Raw genomic sequence first — 17,484 nt, 5'->3', positions numbered from 1 at the left:
ATCTAAACTCAGTTCAAAAATAAAACACTTTTACTTTTTTGCAAAAAATAACCTTTTCTGCAATATACCTAACAAGCTAGTTGAGCTCAGTGTTAAAAGTGCCTTTTAAGGTTGTCCTTTAAGTAACCAAAAATAGTTGGGGTATTAAGCGTGATTGTCTAACTAAACCCAAAAAATTATTTAAAAAAAAAAGTTTGATCTGAATGGTTTAAGGCATTTTAACATTAAATAGTTTATAACATCAAATCATATCAAAATGATTACCTTGACCTTTTCGGCTCTAAAAGCATTTTTATTTATTTACAGTGTGCACTGCAGAGAGAAATTAAAATATAAGGTTACTGAGGAGGTATAGCTTTACACACCAGTGACTGCCTTAGCTGTGTTATCATGACATTCAATGACTGATTTTCGTCTAGACACCGTTGGACTTTTTGATCTACAGTGGCATCGATATTGTTGGTTGACCGCAATGCATGAAGAGTAGGGGTACGAAGCGTCTCTCGAATTTCACTCCTTGCTGCCAAATTTCCACCCGGTTCCATTGGCCGGAGAGCCCCTCTTTTTGTGAGGGCATTCCGGCTCGATTTTTCTGTTCATAGAGTGCAAAAAAAGTTTACTTCACCAGGCAAACACATTAAAAAATTAAGAAATCTATTTTCAATAGCAGAACACTCGCAAAAGCTAGCAATTCAAACCAGACACTATAAAAAGATCTTATAAGTCTATTGATATTCTGCTGTTACTGATCAGGAATTAAGGCCAACATCTAACTTGCAAGGGTCAAGGTGATTTCCATTATCACACATTCTGTGTTAAATTAATCCATTTTTGATAAAACATCCAAAATGATTAACTTTTTAACACCTTATCAACATTAATATATCCATTGCCAGAAAACATCCAAAATTAATAACTTTGTAACCCCAAATTAAAATTAACAAACCCATTTTAGATAAAACATCCAAAATTAATAACTTTTTTACCCTAGATCAATATTAACCTTTTAAACCAAGATTAAAATTAATAAATACATGGTAAATTTTTTAAACCCTGATTAAAATTATTAAATAGAACATAAAAAATAAAACATAACAACTTTTTGGACCCTAGAAAGAGTGATTTATACAGATTGCAAGAAGTTAATTTGAACATGCTTGTAGCAAAAAAGTAGCAGGTCAAATTACAAAATGCAATCGAAACAGAACAATTTTGACTTGTTTGATTGATTCTAGCAATTGTAAAAGGATTTTTATCAGCAGAGCAGATCTCCTATTTGTAAGATGGCAGGAAGTGATAATGACAATGTAACCACAAGGTATACTATTGCTTCACGCAGAACAAAGTTCATCTATTTGAATGGCGTACAATGCAAGATGGATATCAAAGAGTAGAAGAAAATTATGTTGAACTGTACAGCGGGGTTTTTCAACCTTTTTTTCGACCAATTCGAACAAAAAGTGTTAGTATAACAGCAACTTTGGCGACCCAATTCTATCCACCAAACATTGAATAGTCAAACAAACACAAGACAAATAGCATAAATAAATTTAAATTCAATTAATATTAGCAACTTCTACATATTTCTGCCACAGTTTTCTTAAATTTTAAACAAATCTTGCCATAAACCAATTTCAATTAATCTAACTAAGTGAAAGTTGGCCAAATCCACCAAATTGAACAGCCACCCACAACCCATATAGGTCAAGGAACACTAATCTACAGGGTTGCTTTTAAGTAAACTATTTAAAAAACAAACACATAATAAGTAGATACCATGCCAATAGTATATTTTAGGGAAACAAAATATAAAAGCATCTGTGCATCTGTAAAAAAGCATCTATATTGCATTGCGAATTTTGGGTAATGTTTCATATTGATCTAAATAAAGCTTTGTTTGCTTTGTAAATTGATTGAAAAAAAAATCCTAATTGTTGTAAACAGAACAAAACAGGTATATATACAATGATTTACACATATGTTTTTTATCTTATTAATTAAATTTAAAAAAATTGATTCATTTTCTCAAAAAAATCATGTATTTTCTCAAAAATGTGTGCAGCACTTTTTCAAGCATAAACCCAGCAATTTTGTCTGCAAGGCAAACTAAAAGCAAAAGCACCTTAGGAAAAATAATCAGTAAACCAATACATAGTAGGTGGTTGAGCAGATCATAGTGAGAAAATTCAAACAAGGTTCTCTAATTTGTCAGAAGTGGCACGGCTGCCAGGTGGGATTAACAGTACAATAGCGGCCATTGAACGGTCAAAAATGAATATTTGGCAGATGCCCTGAGGGTATGACACCTAATTGAGGCCAGAATGAAGGCAAACCCTCTTATCAAGCGGTAGGAAGCCACAAATGAGCGCTATTGTTTCCACGATAACAACAATTACTTCCTCAAGTGTGATCTTCAAACTTATTTCCCCCCACACAGGAAATTGTTGACACAAATTAATGTATCAGATTGGGAGTCTTATATCCAGATACTTATAAATAATCATTTTTTTTCTTAATTTTACAATTTGGTTTTTAAATTTTTTTAAATTTCAATGACATAACGCGTATAACTCTTTTTATGAACCTAAAATAATGTTTTACTAGATATTGTGTAGCATAGTATGCTTGGCAGGCCAAAAAAGTAAACAATGGCAATGGTGCAAACCATAATATTGAAAGGCATTGACTGAGACATTGTCAACCTTTATTTAAACAACTTTAAACTTGCAGTACGTGGGTTAAACTTGCAGTACGTGGGTTAAACTTTCAATATATGGGTTAAACTTTCAATACGTGGGTTAAACTTTCAATACATGGGTTAAACTTTTAATACGTGGGTTAAACTTTTAATACATGGGTTAAGCTTTCAATACATGGGTTAAACTTTCAATATATGGGTTAAAGTTTCAATATATGGGTTAAACTTTCAATATATGGGTTAAAGTTTCAATAAATGGGTTAAACTTTCAATATATGGGTTAAAGTTTCAATAAATGGGTTAAACTTTCAATATATGGGTTAAACTTTCAATATATGGGTTAAAGTTTCAATAAATGGGTTATTTATACGTTGTCACTCGAAATATCAAATATGATTATTTAGGATCACAAGTCAAGATTTAGGAGTAGCTTTCTCAAATGCAATGTTAACATGAGCTGGAACTGCAAAGCATCACACATATGCTTAAAAAAAACGGAAAGATATTTACCTTGAGAGGCAGGTTCCAAGGGCTGTGTTTCACTTTGATCAGAAAAACTCACCAAACCAGGAACGTACATGGATAGCTTTCTGATTTGGCCCTTTAAAACAACAATTTTATTCTTCTTTCTAAATTTGTAATATGCATACATATTCGCATGAAATATTTAGTAGGAATTTGTAAAAAATGTGAAAACATTTCACTATAATTTAATAGGCAAGAAATCTGTTTATGTTCAGGCCTAAATCGATAGTTATTGATTAATAACTGTTTTGTTTGGGATTCTTAAACAGATAAGATTTAAATGAGAACTTTGGTAACAATGGGTCATCCATTCTTAAATAAACAAAGCAAGCAAACAAAGCACCTTTTTTTAAATTTTATAACAAAGGTATATTCTACCTATGTGATGTTACTATGTTTCCCAAATATATAATACTATTAATTTAAAATTTGTTTAAACTAGGTAATACATGTCTATGTAACATGTACTTTCAAAACTTAAACAAAGACATAATAAAATCAGAAAAAACTCACCAAAAATCGATGTCTTTGCGTTCGACCACAAACTTGTATTGAAGTGATGCTTTGCAGGTTAAAGTTAACACCTTTAGCGACATAAATTCCACTTTTTTTGCCTAAATCGGTCGATATTCCAATAAACGATGCATTGGTGTCGATGTGAAACTTAAAATTCCACCACTTTTTCGTTGTTAGTTTTCCTGATTTGAAACGCACCAGTTCTGGTAGGGAATCAGCATTCCAATAATGCAAGCTTATCTCCGATCGCTTTAAATAGAAGAGTATTTCCAAACATAATCCTTCGCTTCCGTCAGGTTTTTGGCACCTAAAGCGAACCGCGGACATCTTGGATCGCTTTTGGATTTTCGCATCAAGCTCCAGCGAAAAAGAGCCATTGGATGCTAAAAACAAATAAAAACATTGAAACATAATGCCTGGAGGTGTATTGAAATATCACAGTCCATACAGAAGATGTATAATTTTAAACGTTTCAAATAAATCTTCAAATAATGGCTTGAGGTTGTAGTTGGATATCAACTAAATATCAATTCAAAGCCCATAAAGAAATAGAAAGCATTTTGAACGTTTTAAATAGATCTTAAGATAATGGTAGGAAGTTGTGGTTAAACATAGAAAGAATATCAAAGCCCATACAGAAGTAGGTAGTATTTTAAAGTTTTGAACAAATTTTAGTGATTTTCAACATGGTAAAAAAACATTGATTTAATGTATTTATACTGCTGAGGTGGACTTAAGACAGTTAATATATTTTTACAAACATTCACAGTTCATTTGTAGGTACATTTAAGTTAATTAAATTAAAGAGGAAATTGCAGACCTAACTTTTGATACCCAAGTTACAGTTACAGCACAGTTTACCTTTAATTGCCACACCATTAAACGCATTGGGCGGTATTTCGATTGAAATTTGTGGAGTGTCCTTTTTCCATTTCCAAACTGTGCTTTTACTTCGCTTTGTTGAACTTCCATCATAATCCAACTTTAGGAAGTCTATTTCTATGAAAAAAGATCTATTTTATTATTTATTATTATCTAATTAACATATGCAGCAACTCCGTCAAAGCACTAGCCTATTTTTCACAACTGTTTTCCAGTAAGAACTATTTCTAATAAAAAAAAACATTTGAAAAATCAATTTCTTAAATAACAAAGAATAAACAAAATAACCTAATTGAATAATTTGAGATAAACAATTGATTAAAAAACAAAACAGGTCATTTTCAACTTTAGATAATTAGTTTAACTTCATGTACAATCAAAAACATCAAAATAGAAATGAATGTTTAGAAGTACAAGTAACTGATTTATAAAATACCTGAAGAACTGTAATTATGAATGGAGTATTCCATTTCTTTCATTTGTCTCTTTTTTCGGCATTGTGCAAATTGAAATAACAAAAAAGCACAAAACAGCACAAATAACTTATTATCTATAAACATCTTCAATCTGAATAAATACCTAATTTGACAAAAAGTAGACTTTGCAGTAAGGTAAAACAGTCTGTATTTTAAAAAACTAAGAATACCAAAGCCTATACTTAAGTAGGTAGCATTTTGAACGTTTCGATGAACTGAAATCCATTTTTTTTTAAATGAATAAAGTGTTATTTTAAACTTGTGTATAGGCCTAACTACAACTTCCAACCATTATACTTCAAACTTAATTTTAAAAGGTAAAGTGTGTTTTAATAGCAAACAATTACAAAGCTAAAACCACATACAATTACATTTTAAAAAGTATAACTTAGATAATAAGTTAACTTCTACATTGTTATCCATGCCATATTGACTTTGCCAACATAACTAAACAACTAGGAAAATTGTAAACACGCGAATTGTAAACAAGTATATAGTAACACGTGTTAAATAATAAGTGTGAATGACGACAAACAATTATAAAAACATAGGCAAAAGGATTAGGATATATCTTGGCTTAAAACGATGAACAAGAAAGTAAATCTTGCTCTCTTAAACACTAGACAAATATTGATATAACAGCAAGTTCGCGCTTTCAAATATGTAGGACATTTAAACCAGCGAGCTTAATTCGGTAAAGCAATGCTCAAATACTACGTTTAAATGCTCAGCCAGACGATCAATCATCCAGCCATATTTTGCGGTAAAACTCCACGCAAAAACCACAGTCGTCGCCAATTTCTCAACGCATTGAGACCAAGTTTAACCTTAAAAAACGCTACGAACAGCAAAAAGTCAAAATGCTAGCTATAACGCGTAAACAAACAAAAAAAACCAAAAAGGTTGAAACGCGATTTAAAAGACTCGAAAGTAAACTAAACATTGGGCGCTGATCTAGAATCTTACCACATTTACGTCCGAGGGTTTATTGCTTACATTATTCAAGTTTAAGGTGTGAGTTAGAGTTAGGGTGGGTCAAGTGGTATTATTACTTTCTTGCAATTCCAATTTTGACATTTCGTTTTGAACTGTAAAAAAGTTGTAGGATTCTATTCCAGCGCCAAACTTGTTGTTTAACGTCAAATTCGATCGCCCTAGCTCAAGAAAACGTGCCTTATTCGGCCTAGACTGGCCAGCAGTGCCACAGCGCTAGATCAAACCGCGGCAAATCAAACAAGTTCGGCGCAAGACTGGCACAGGAAGACAAACCTAGCCGTCCAGGCGTAACCGCCGCCGCAGCGCGAGCGCTATAAACAATGGAGCCTCTCTTACTATGAATGAGTGTGACTGAACTCTTGGCATAAGGGCGGCTAGTTTTTTTGGGCCGTAGCGCTGAACTCGAAAGCCGTGTCGGTTCCAGGATTTGACATTCGCTTTTCGGACTATTTTTTTTTATTTTTGAAATGTTTACAGTTGTCTTTTGTGCATCATTTTGTAAACAGAGCGAGAAGTGACCTTCTAATTTGGCTAAAATTTGGGTGGCGAAAAGTTTGCCTACAATTTTTGATTCTTATTTTTGACGTGTGGCTTTAACCCTATTGACTGTTTTTCTAAATATCTAGGTTATTTTTTGTGCAGCATTTTGTGAACAGAGATAGGGGACTTTCCAATCTTACTATAAAGAGTGGCTGTACTCTTGGTATAAGGGCGTCTTGTTTTTTTTGGCCGTAGCGCTGAACTCGAAAGCCGTGTCGGTTACAAGATTTGACATTCACTTCTCGGACTGTTTTTTTTTTAATTTTTGAAACGTTTACAGTTATCTTTTGTAGGCCTACGTCATTTTGTAAACAGAGATAAGTTACTTTAGAAATTGGGTAAAATGTGCATGCCGAAAAATTTGCCTACTCTTTTTGATTAAATTATTCTATAACGTGTGGCCTTTTTTGTGTGTGGCTTCAACCCTCTGGACTATTTTTTTCTAAATGTTTACAGTTATCTAATCTTACTATGAATGAGTGACTGAACTCTTGGTATAAGGGTGTCTAGTTGTTTAGCGGCGCTGTAAGCTCGAAAGTCGTGTCGGTTCCAGGATTTGACATTCGCTTTTCGGACTGTTTTTTTACTTTTTTAAATGTTTACAGTTGTCTTGTGTGCGTCATTGTGTAGACCAGTGGTTCTCAAACTTTTGTTAAAAAAATACGCAACGATCCCCGAGCAATTTTTTAATTGCTCACGGTCCTTAAAAATAGTCCCAAATAAACTTAAAATAACACATTGTTTTTAATTGTATCAATGGGACGGTTGCACTGGCTTCTTTCCTATCAGTTATGTTAACCTCTAATTAACGAATCACTTTATTTGAGTCTAGCAATCACGAACAGTTTTAAAACCTTGACCGTACAGCTCACAGTGACAGCGAAGGAAGCTGTATAAACGTAATTCTCATTAGCACAAAACAAGACTATGACGTCACAATGGACAATTCAACTTCAAGCGTGCAATAACGTAAATGTACAACTAATCAGCTTGGTTTGAAAATGTAAGTTGCCTGAAAATTTTATTGCTCAAAAAATTATCTTCTTTACGATAGTCGTGTTGATTTTTTTGTTAGGTGCTTCGCGGTCCAATCAAATTGTTAAGGAAAACAATTTAATCAAAAATAAAACGGTTTTGCACTGAATGTATTTAGACTCCATTTCACTTTCACATTTGTGGACCAAAATCTGCAAATTTATGAAGTCTACTTGTATTGTGACGTCAATTTATGACGTCATTTTTTTTTTTTTTTTGCCTACAGTGGTCTACGCGTTTAAGAACCCCTGATTACTAAATATTGTTTTGCCTAATTTGCAAGTTTTTAAATAATCGAGTGTTTACATTATTGAGTACGTTATTTGCTTATTTATTGCAAAGTTTTTTGATGTTCTTTAAACATTTCTAAACTGCTCTGAGCATGTTTAGGCGGATGGAACTTTAATATAACTATTACCTCAGTCAGAAGTCATTAGTGTTTATTTACATTGTATAATTCACATAACAAAGCAAGCACTTGAAACGATCAAAGCACTTTACTGCTCAACATGCGGTAAGCAAGTGGTTAATAAACGCCATATTATTGTCGCGCGACAGCATGCCTCCTGTCAATCATCTGTAAGGTTCAATAGTGCACAAAAGAAAAAGTTGATTATAGAATCTGATTTGTTGCTCTAAAATGTAAGCAAAAACGCAAAAAGCAACTGACTCGATTTGTTACTGAAGTGTAAAAAATAAAATTTATATATACCAAAAGACGGTATACGTTGGGGTTTATTAGAGTTCGAAATCGAAGTAGAAATTGCTTTGCAGGCAAGCATATTGTGGAGAAAATCTTCTTGTATTTATTATAGTTGATCAATGATATTAGTTTGATGTTTTAATACGACAAAACGCAACAGGCCATCGTTCGTTGAGATGTGGATAATTATACATGCCAATATCAGACCCCCTTGTTGGGTTTGTAGCAATAAGCCAAATCACTGCTTGACCCGAACCTGATGGATATCCCGGATGCCAACGCACGTAAACACTTCCACCAGTTGAACTTCGCATCTCTCCATTCTGTGCAAAAAAGCGGGAATTTATTTTGCCAACCACAATGTAATGATTAGGGCGATTATTTAACTTTGCCAAACGAAGTCTTATATAGCATTCAAAAACCGTAGGTATGCGCAGCCATATTTGGCCAACTCTCCTTGTATGGTTCTTCCATCTATATTTGAACGCCTGCTACCACTCGGCTTTCTCTTATAAGGTTTCGGAATGTTTAGTTGCGAGATTTCAGCCGCGTGGTAAACCGCAAAAGCTGAGACTTCAGCCGCGTGGCCGCTCCGCTCTTTCTCCTACTCCTCCCACTTTTTCTCCGCGCTCCTTTTTTCGTCTCCCATTGCAACCCAACGTTGGTTCGGCGGCCATGCGGTCGCCAGCCGTCGCCTGTCGATCAGACGCAACGTGGGGTCGCAAGTAGTCGCAAGTTGCTTTTACCGTAGTTTATTGTGTTAGACGGTGGTTTATTTATATGATAATAGTGTCGGTACTGGTTTTGAGTGTAGGCAATAAAGCACTACACCGTACTTGATCCATACATAAGGCGCACCGGCTTATAAGGCGCACGATCAATTTATGAGGAAAAAAATGGATTTAGATTGCTCCTTATGGTCCGTAAAACACGGTAATACTTTCACTACATAACGATAAAATGTTTGCATAACGATAAACATTCCTAGAAACATCGCGTTTCCCCTACCACCATAAGAAACCAATATTTTTACCTAATTTTGTTTGTATAAGCACTCACTGGAGTAAAACATATTTTTATATCAGTAGCACTTATGTTTTCGCTAGGAAATAATAGCAAACTGTACAAAGGTTTCGCAGAATTTCATTCCAGCAGTGTATAGCTCTGAAAACAGCTACTTTGGGCCGCGACAATAAAAGTTTGCCGACCACTGCTTTAACTGATAGAACAACTTTCCTCTGTAGAACAAATTTCTCCCATACCAGCACGCCTTTCTCAGCACTTTCATTATTTTGCATTTAACAAAACAATAAGTTTTCTCCCATCGCCATTTAATCAAGGTCATGTTGAAGGTCGGGCTAGGTGTGGTTATTGTACAATTGCGACTTATGAATTTCCTGGGTAGCCTAATTATTTAATGTAAAATTAATTTTAATTCAATTGTAAGCAATTGTATAATTTTAACTTTTTTATCCGGACTCAAAATATGTGCTAATTTAACTGTTACTTTAAATTGCACGTCTCAGCAACTGAACGATATTTGAAATTATACTTAATATATCTTATTGCAGTGGTTCTCAACCTGGGGGTCGCAAGGGATTGTCTTGGTGGGTCGCCGTGTAGAATTTCAAAAAGAAAATAATTATAAGAATTAGGCAGAATGAACTAAAAGTTTAGCAATATAGAAGGAGCAAAGTAACCGCCAGTCTTACATTTGTCTTTGTGTGGCTTTTGCGGCAGTGAACCAGTCGCGTTCATGACGTCACGATTACACCTTTTAATTAATAAATCAAGCGTAGCTTCAGTCAAACAATGTCTAATAAAAATGAATGGACGCTCGAACCAGGGTTGCCAGAAGGCCTAAAATTTCAACCAAAAACAATAAATTGTCCTAATTTCAACTGCTATGAATTACATTTTTTCTAGTTAACGAAATAAAGTAACTTTTTTCGTGCGATCTCTTTGTAAAGTGAGTAAAAAAGGGAGCGATAGGTCCATGTGTGTAAAGTGTGGCTCTTTGCGGTTAACCAAGTAACAGATGCGGCTTTTGATATTCGATTGGTTGGCCTCCTCTCCACTACAGCATTATGAGTCACAAGAGACATCATAAAACACGCTATAAATCGAATAATAAAGCATAAATAAAGACTTAAATGACTGGCCCGGGACCCAAGTTTGCGAACTGCTGTACCAAAGAAAAATAACAAGACAAAAAATAAAAAAGTCAAGTTTCAGTTAAGTCAAGAGCAAAGTTAAGTCAAGTCATTGATATGCAAAAATAAACTTTAAACTATTATAAGGTAAACTCGTCCGATTATGAGCAAAAACACACACCTACAAAAATAACAAAAACGTGATTTACAGCAAACTTGAAATAAATAACCCAATTGTACTGAAAAATGTTGAATCAAATCATTTAATTTTCCTGTTGTACCCGCGCACACAATTAACCTTTTTGAACTATGTTGTTGTACAAAGCAACATGACAAAGTAAGCTTTTAAACTCAGCCAAAGTTACATCCACTGGTGCACGTTAATGTAGTTCGAAACCGAATGCACCTGTACGAGTTTTCTTTGCCGAATAAGATAATTTGGACTTAAATGACAGCTGCTTGTTATGGAAACACATGTTTTTCACTCTATTTGTTTTTAATACACGGTTGTTTGTAATAAAGCTTTTCGTACGGAAGCAGCAGTGTACTAAACTTCATTTGCGTAAACCTATACCAGGGCTGTTCAATTAGCTCAAGCTCAGTAAGCAAGGTTTAAAACTTGTAATATAAATAAGCATTTAAAGTTTTAAACCTTGCTGACTGCTTGTTGTTCAAAGCGGTGCACTTTTCAAGCTATTATTAAATTCTAGAACTTTTAGCGTCAGCATTGTGTGTTCTGTTGGAAGGCAAGATGTGAAAACACATAATGAGCGTTTGCAAAACGATTTAAAGTCATTTTTTGTTCTGTTATTCAGATCGTTTTGAGGAAAAAACTGATCTTTTTAAGTTTTTTGCAAAGTAGTTTATCTTTATAAAGAATGTCAAAGACAAAAAGGTCGAGCAAATTACCATCATCTTGATAAAGACGTTTCGATACGAGCTTGTATCACTATCTGTTATTGTTACTAACATATGTCGATTTACCCAACCTTTTGGCTATTGTAAAGCTACATTACAGATGCGTGCATAGTTTACCTTTGTTAATCCTTTTTTTGCCAGTAAACTGGACGTTTGTGTTACGCAGTCAGCCAGTTGACTATTTAGTAAGTTTACTGCTTGTCAGCGGTGTAAACAAGTCATTTTGAAATTTGTCAGTGAAATGACTAAGTTAAGTCCAAGTCAAGTTTTTTGCAAAAAATAATAAGTCAAGTCATTATTCGAGCAAGTCATTTTAAGTCTAGTCTTTGACATAAAAGTAAAACGCTAAATAATAAACTTGAAAAAATCGTCCGATTACGAGCAATAAGTCAATTTAAATAAACAGTGAGCATATTATTTTACGTGCGAAAATTTGTAGTGACTTTCAAAAGACTTGAGTCAGTTTAAGTCATTCTGGTCAAAAAATGTAAGTCAATTCAATTCAACTGCAAGCAGCGAATAAAGTCAAGTCATTCACTTAAGTCATTAAAACTGCTGCTGGCAAGCAAGTTTTGATGTTTTAGTTATTATAATCTAGTTCAGGGGTTCTAAAACTGGGGTCCATTGACCCCTTGGAGTCCGTGAACTAGTTTTAGGGGGTTCATGAAGGCCTAATGGAAATAGTCGTATACGTTTAAAAAATAATATTTTTTTTAAATAACTTTAATTAAAATTAAAACGATTTGCACTGAATGTTGGCTCCATCACACTTTCACATTTTTTGGACCGAAATCGGCAGATTTCTGAGGTCTATTTGTATTGTGACGTCAATTTATGACGTCATTATGGGAATTTCTAGCCTACCGTGGTCCACGCCAGGTAAAATAAAATTTTAGGGGTCCGCGGTAAAAAAAGTTTAAGAACCCCTGAACTAGTTAAACACGGAAAAACTTTACACTCAACAGTAGAGATAACACTTAATAATGCAACTATAATCGCAATTGTGGAATGCTCTGTTTCACCTTTTCAGTGTTTAGTTCTAAAGCAAAAATAAATAACAAATGTATGCATTTCAACTGTTAAAATGGATGATGTTGATTTATATTTGTCTTGCATCATGCAAAGGTAATTATTTATTGGAAAGTCACAACAAAACGAAGCTTACACATTTTTAAATATATATTTGACTTAAACTGACACACATTTTTTCATATTTTGGCTGTTTTTACTTCAAAAAGCTTAAGCGTTCCTTTTTATTTCAGGCTCGTCGGCAAATCAAATGTGAGTTTATACGTTTGCCATTATTTAGTGTGCATGCCAGTGGTTCTAAACCAGGGGTTCTTAAATTGGGGTGCATGGACCCCTTGGGGGTACGTGAAAGCCTTAATAAAATATTAGTATATATTTAAAAAGTAATAATTTTTTTAGATAAAATATAGTTTAATTAAAACTAAAACGTTTCGCACTGAATGTATTTATACTCCATTACACTTTAACATTTTTGGACCAAAAACAGCAGTTATCTGAAGTCTATTTGCATTGTGACGTAAATTTATGGCGTCAAAAATTTCCTTTGACACTGGTCCATGCGAATGCAAAACTCTTTTTTAGGGGTCCGCGGTAAAAAAAGTTTTAGAACCCCTGTTCTAAACCCTTTTTAGTTTTTTTATTGTTTTTCTTTGTTGTTGTTTTTTTCTTGCGGCACACTAATTTTTTAAAAATTTCGCGGCAAACTTTTAACAGAACAACAATAGAATAATTTTACAATCGTCCTTAACACACGACAAACTATATGTAAATGTCTCAATATTATTAAACTGTAATGAATAGCGCATTTTTAAGTTTAAAATGCTTGCGTGTATGTATGCCTATTGGTAATATTAATAACTTTTTTTTCAAAATTACAAAAACTTTCGCGGAACATTTGACAATCTCTCAAGGCTCACAGTTTGGAAATCACTACACATGTCTTAGCGTAATTCATCCAGCCCGCGGCATAAATTCTTAATCATCCCAATATACGCCAATCCATACTTTATTACCGGGAATGTTTGTCTGGTGCGAATCCAAGCAAAATGTTAAAGAAATTTTACATTAAACAGCGATTTCATGAAGCTGATTTTTTAACTTGGAAAATATTTTTGATGTAGTTTTGGCCTAATGACGATACAGTCGGATAAATCATTACAAAATATTTAAATTGCCTGCGAAAATATTGTTTTCAGTGTATTTAAAAATTCCTTTTTTAGTTTGTTTGAAAAATATTTTTTTTAGGTTGTTTGAAAAATATTATTCCATTAGTTTGTATGAAAAATATTGTTTCAGTTTCTTTAAAAAGATGTTGTTTTTAGCTTCGAAGAATATTATTTCCAGTTTGTCTGAAAATATAATGTGTTCAACTTAAGAAATGGCAAATGCGGTATTGTTGCCTATTTATCTTTCGTGATTATAACCAATTCTTTTCAGCGCCACGTCGCAAATAACGACCTCCATACGCTGCCAGGGTATCAGCTCATTCCTCAGGTGCGACTGCAACACTGTGATCAAAGTGCTGCAAGCCAATTATGGCGTCACCTTCAACTATCTGTAAGCCATGCCCAGGGTTTTCTTTAAGGTTTGGTTTGGGTGACCGCTAAGTAGTTTTAAGAGACCGCAAGTGTTTCATTTAAATAAGTCCAAAATTTGGGAAACCGCTGGAGAAATTTGGGGGACCGTTTTGGGGTCGCCGATTCGTGGTATGTTTCCTTAATCAAGATAAAGTACAATTAAAATGTTTTCGGGTGCAATTTAAAATGTCATTTAGATGACATTTGAAGCTCACTACAGTGTTGGCGGCGTATATTTATTTATGTTTCCTTTCTTTTAACGACATTTTATTAAAATTTATAATCAAAGTAGATATAATCAAGTTAGTCCAGTTTTATCCGGCCCACGATCGCAAGGCCTTACAGTTATCCGGGTCCTTTTGACTAAAAGTTTGTTGACCGCTGACCACCGATGTAATTTATGCATTATTCGCTGTGTGTTTATTTTGCGCATTCCTGAAGTCATGTATTGGACCTCATAACATGTTTGATAACGTAATATTCATAAATGCAATTATATCGAGCAGTTATATTTGATTGGCCAATGTCTTCGTTCAAATTAAAAGGTTTGCCAGTTAAGGCAAATAAAAGTATTTTCAGCGCGCTATGCACGATTATACTTAAGTGTTGAATATTTACATACAAGCTGGCTCAAGAAAGGCAGGTTTCTAAAGCGAATTATTTTATAGCAAACACGTTCTGACTTCGCCCAGTGACGTCATACCCCCCAAAATGTCATTACCCACATCAAACGAACCCTAGACCCGTACTTGAAAGCGTCTTGTTTAAAATATCCGAGAAACGAATGCTTTTCGCAGGCATTGCTACATCAACAAGGCGTTCGAATGTCTGAGTGACTCAAGCGTGTTAAACACAATCCGTGAAGACTGCGACGGTAAAAATTCCTGCAGACTGACCGCAAAAGACTGGGCATTCTACGACCCATGCCCCAACTTTTCCAAAGAATTCCTGGAGGTCAACTATACTTGCCAAGCCCAAGGTTGGTTAAAGTGTTTGCTTGCGTCTTTGTAATTGTTTGTGTGTGTGTTTGTTTTGTGTTTGTTTTGTGTTTGTTTTGTACCAACTGGGCTTTCTACGACCAATGACCTAACCTTACCAGGGAATTTCTGTAGGTTAACTATACTTGTCAAGCCCAAGTCTGGTTAAAGTGTTTGTTTGCGTTAGTTTGTTTATTTATGTATATGCGTGTTTCTGTGTCTATCTGGGTCTATCACTGTATGTACTTATGTGTGTTTGTTTGCGTGCATGCGTGTGTTTTATATGTGTCTGTGTGTATTTGTCTGTGTGTCTGATTTTTTGTGGTTAGTATAAGGTTAAGTTGCTTTTAAATTTTAGGGAATGTCATGACTTTAAACAAAAGAGTATTCCACATTAGAAGTTAAATGGTACAGCGTGGCAAAAACCTGCCTGACTTGAAATGCAATGTTATTTTGCAATGGTTTTTGTTTTTTTGTAAAAGCTACAACAACATTCACGCCCACCAGTTCTGCCCAATCACAAACGCCGTATCTGGTCACATGGCTAGCAACCACTTTAGCCTCGGGTGCAGTCTTCGCTGGGTAGTACGTCATCGGTTGAAAGAAAACTTCGTGACCTACCGCACATTTTTGATGACCCACTTGTCTTTTTAGAAATACCGAAAATATTATCAATCATTTCAGGAAAGAATCAATGTAAAAAAGCAGTTCTTTGTTAGCACTATACTTTAAATCAGGGCTGTCCAATCTGTTGGTCGTGCAAAAGTGTCTTAGGGGGACGAGTAAGCCTACATTAACTGCACTTCAATAAACGCGTACATAAGAGTAGACAATGTGAAGCATTTTGTTTATCGCTAACGTAAAGGGTGGCGATGATTTGAAGGAAATAAGAGCTTACAGACAAGGATTAAGGTCGTGTTTGTGACACGTGCGATAAAAAGGTTCGCCATCCCTGCACCAGAAAGTACAATTGTTGTGCTTTAACGCTTAAGGTTTTCAGTAAGTGTTTGTCACACAAAGTGTGGGGCAAGCCAGATTTTCAATGTACCAATTAAGCACTTATATATATATTACATGCCAAATGAGAAGAAAATTTTGTAAAACAAAATAGAACGGTTTGTAAAACAAATAGAAAACCAACCTTAAATGACAGCCGTATATATAAGGCTTTCGCTCTGCTAACTGAGCTACACCAGGCTCAGAGAGGAGCGAGTCAAGAAACAACCATACACCAATGCTTGCTACATTCTGTTAGTACAACTAACTTCATATTGAAGGGGATCCACAGTACCATATCATCATTTAATGAAAGATACACACACACACATGGTTCAAAAACTTTCATCTAGCCCTGCTTAAGTAATACTTACCTACGATTAAAGCATAATCATAATGACATACCGGTGCCTCTGGAACTGTCCCGGTATGGCTGAGGTCGTGAGTTCGAACCTCACTGCATGCTGTTGATCGTTTTCTTCGACTAACTTTGCTTTGCACTATGATCTGAATGACTAGGTTGTTATTAACACATTTACTAAAAAGTGTTATTTGTTTTTTGAAGCTGTTTTCCGACCGACGATAACGTCTCACAAAAGTTGTTTTTCTACCCTGCCTTGCTTGCATCATTGATCGACAGATTCCGTCAGGTTGAAAGCCACTGTAAAGTCGCTCCAAAACGTGCCTGAGTTTGATTGACAGTCGGGTATAGTCGTGCAAAACGTCGGTTTTAATGAGGGTAACGTCTCGGTTGCAATGGTGCTTGACTGGGCATTAGTGCACTGTCAAGCTGCACGTACATAAAGCTGTTTTTCAGCTGAGTTGGACTGAAAATAGTGGTTTGTGTCTTTTTTAAAGTTAGATTTGTACAGAAATTTTAGTAACTTGAACATAACGAAAACCTGTATGTTTTTTTCTTAAATATCTTCTTTAAACAGTGAAAGCGTTTGTGTGGTTTGTCTTCAGTACAAGTGGATTATTTTCATCGTTTATCTATAAGTTAGCAAAATTGAAATTAAGTAGGGCCGTTATACCTTCGATGATATGAAAACATGCAATGGCACTCAAACAGACTTTGGGCTAAAAAGTAGTCAAAAAATTGTTTCCAGTTTCAATGCTAAAGTTGGCAAAAACAGAGTTTGTACAGCGCTGTATAGGAGTAGTGTACAATCCAAACAAAAAAATTTGAATCATTGCGAAAAATTGAAATATTAACTTAAAGCTCGCGCCCAACTAAGAATTTGCCCCTAAGGGGGGTGCGCCCGCCCGGTTGAGAACCTCTGTTGTAATGACTCAAGTCAATGACCTACTTTTGTGCACTTAAGTCACTGTTTTTAAAACGACATTTTAACGTTTATTTTTATTACAATGTTGAGGTTGACTTACGCTAATAATGACTTGACTTGGGCAACTGATGACTTGGACTGGGTTGGCTATTTTTGTAATGCTTGAAAAGGATTTAA

The 17,484-nt window shown here is 34.8% G+C and overlaps 2 protein-coding genes across 2 annotated transcripts in view; one reads left to right on the top strand and one right to left on the bottom strand.

The window, feature by feature from the left end:
• Positions 1–4,118, bottom strand: part of LOC146158079 (uncharacterized) — a 104,863-nt gene extending 100,745 nt beyond the window's left edge. The window contains exons 1-3 of the mRNA XM_083383750.1: positions 3,737–4,118; positions 3,209–3,299; positions 366–592 (exon numbers count right to left, since the gene is read on the bottom strand). Coding sequence (XP_083239876.1) covers positions 366–592; positions 3,209–3,299; positions 3,737–4,066 — 648 coding nt within the window. The 5' untranslated portion in view covers positions 4,067–4,118. The remainder of the gene's footprint in view (positions 1–365; positions 593–3,208; positions 3,300–3,736) is intronic.
• An 8,090-nt stretch (positions 4,119–12,208) lies between these two features.
• On the top strand, positions 12,209–15,611 carry LOC146158078 (L-rhamnose-binding lectin SML-like). Its single transcript, XM_083383747.1, has 5 exons — positions 12,209–12,567; positions 12,705–12,723; positions 13,909–14,028; positions 14,846–15,027; positions 15,508–15,611. The coding sequence occupies exons 1-5, from the start codon at positions 12,504–12,506 to the stop codon at positions 15,609–15,611; spliced, it is 489 nt and encodes a 162-aa protein (XP_083239873.1). The 5' UTR covers positions 12,209–12,503.
• The last annotated feature ends 1,873 nt before the right edge of the window (positions 15,612–17,484 follow it).

Source organism: Ascidiella aspersa, chromosome 3 (genome assembly GCF_963924565.1).
Source record: "Ascidiella aspersa chromosome 3, kaAscAspe10.2, whole genome shotgun sequence".
Taxonomy (NCBI): Eukaryota; Metazoa; Chordata; class Ascidiacea; order Phlebobranchia; family Ascidiidae; genus Ascidiella; species Ascidiella aspersa.
This window is presented reverse-complemented; position numbering and strand designations above follow the sequence as displayed.

Coding starts and splice junctions, on each gene's coding strand:
- LOC146158078 (XM_083383747.1), top strand. CDS start 12,504: ATGTATGCATTTCAACTGTTAAAATGGATGATGTTGATTTATATTTGT. Junction 14,029..14,845: donor GGCGTCACCTTCAACTATCT/GTAAGCCATGCC, acceptor TGCTTTTCGCAG/GCATTGCTACATCAACAAGG. Junction 15,028..15,507: donor CTATACTTGCCAAGCCCAAG/GTTGGTTAAAGT, acceptor TTTTTGTAAAAG/CTACAACAACATTCACGCCC.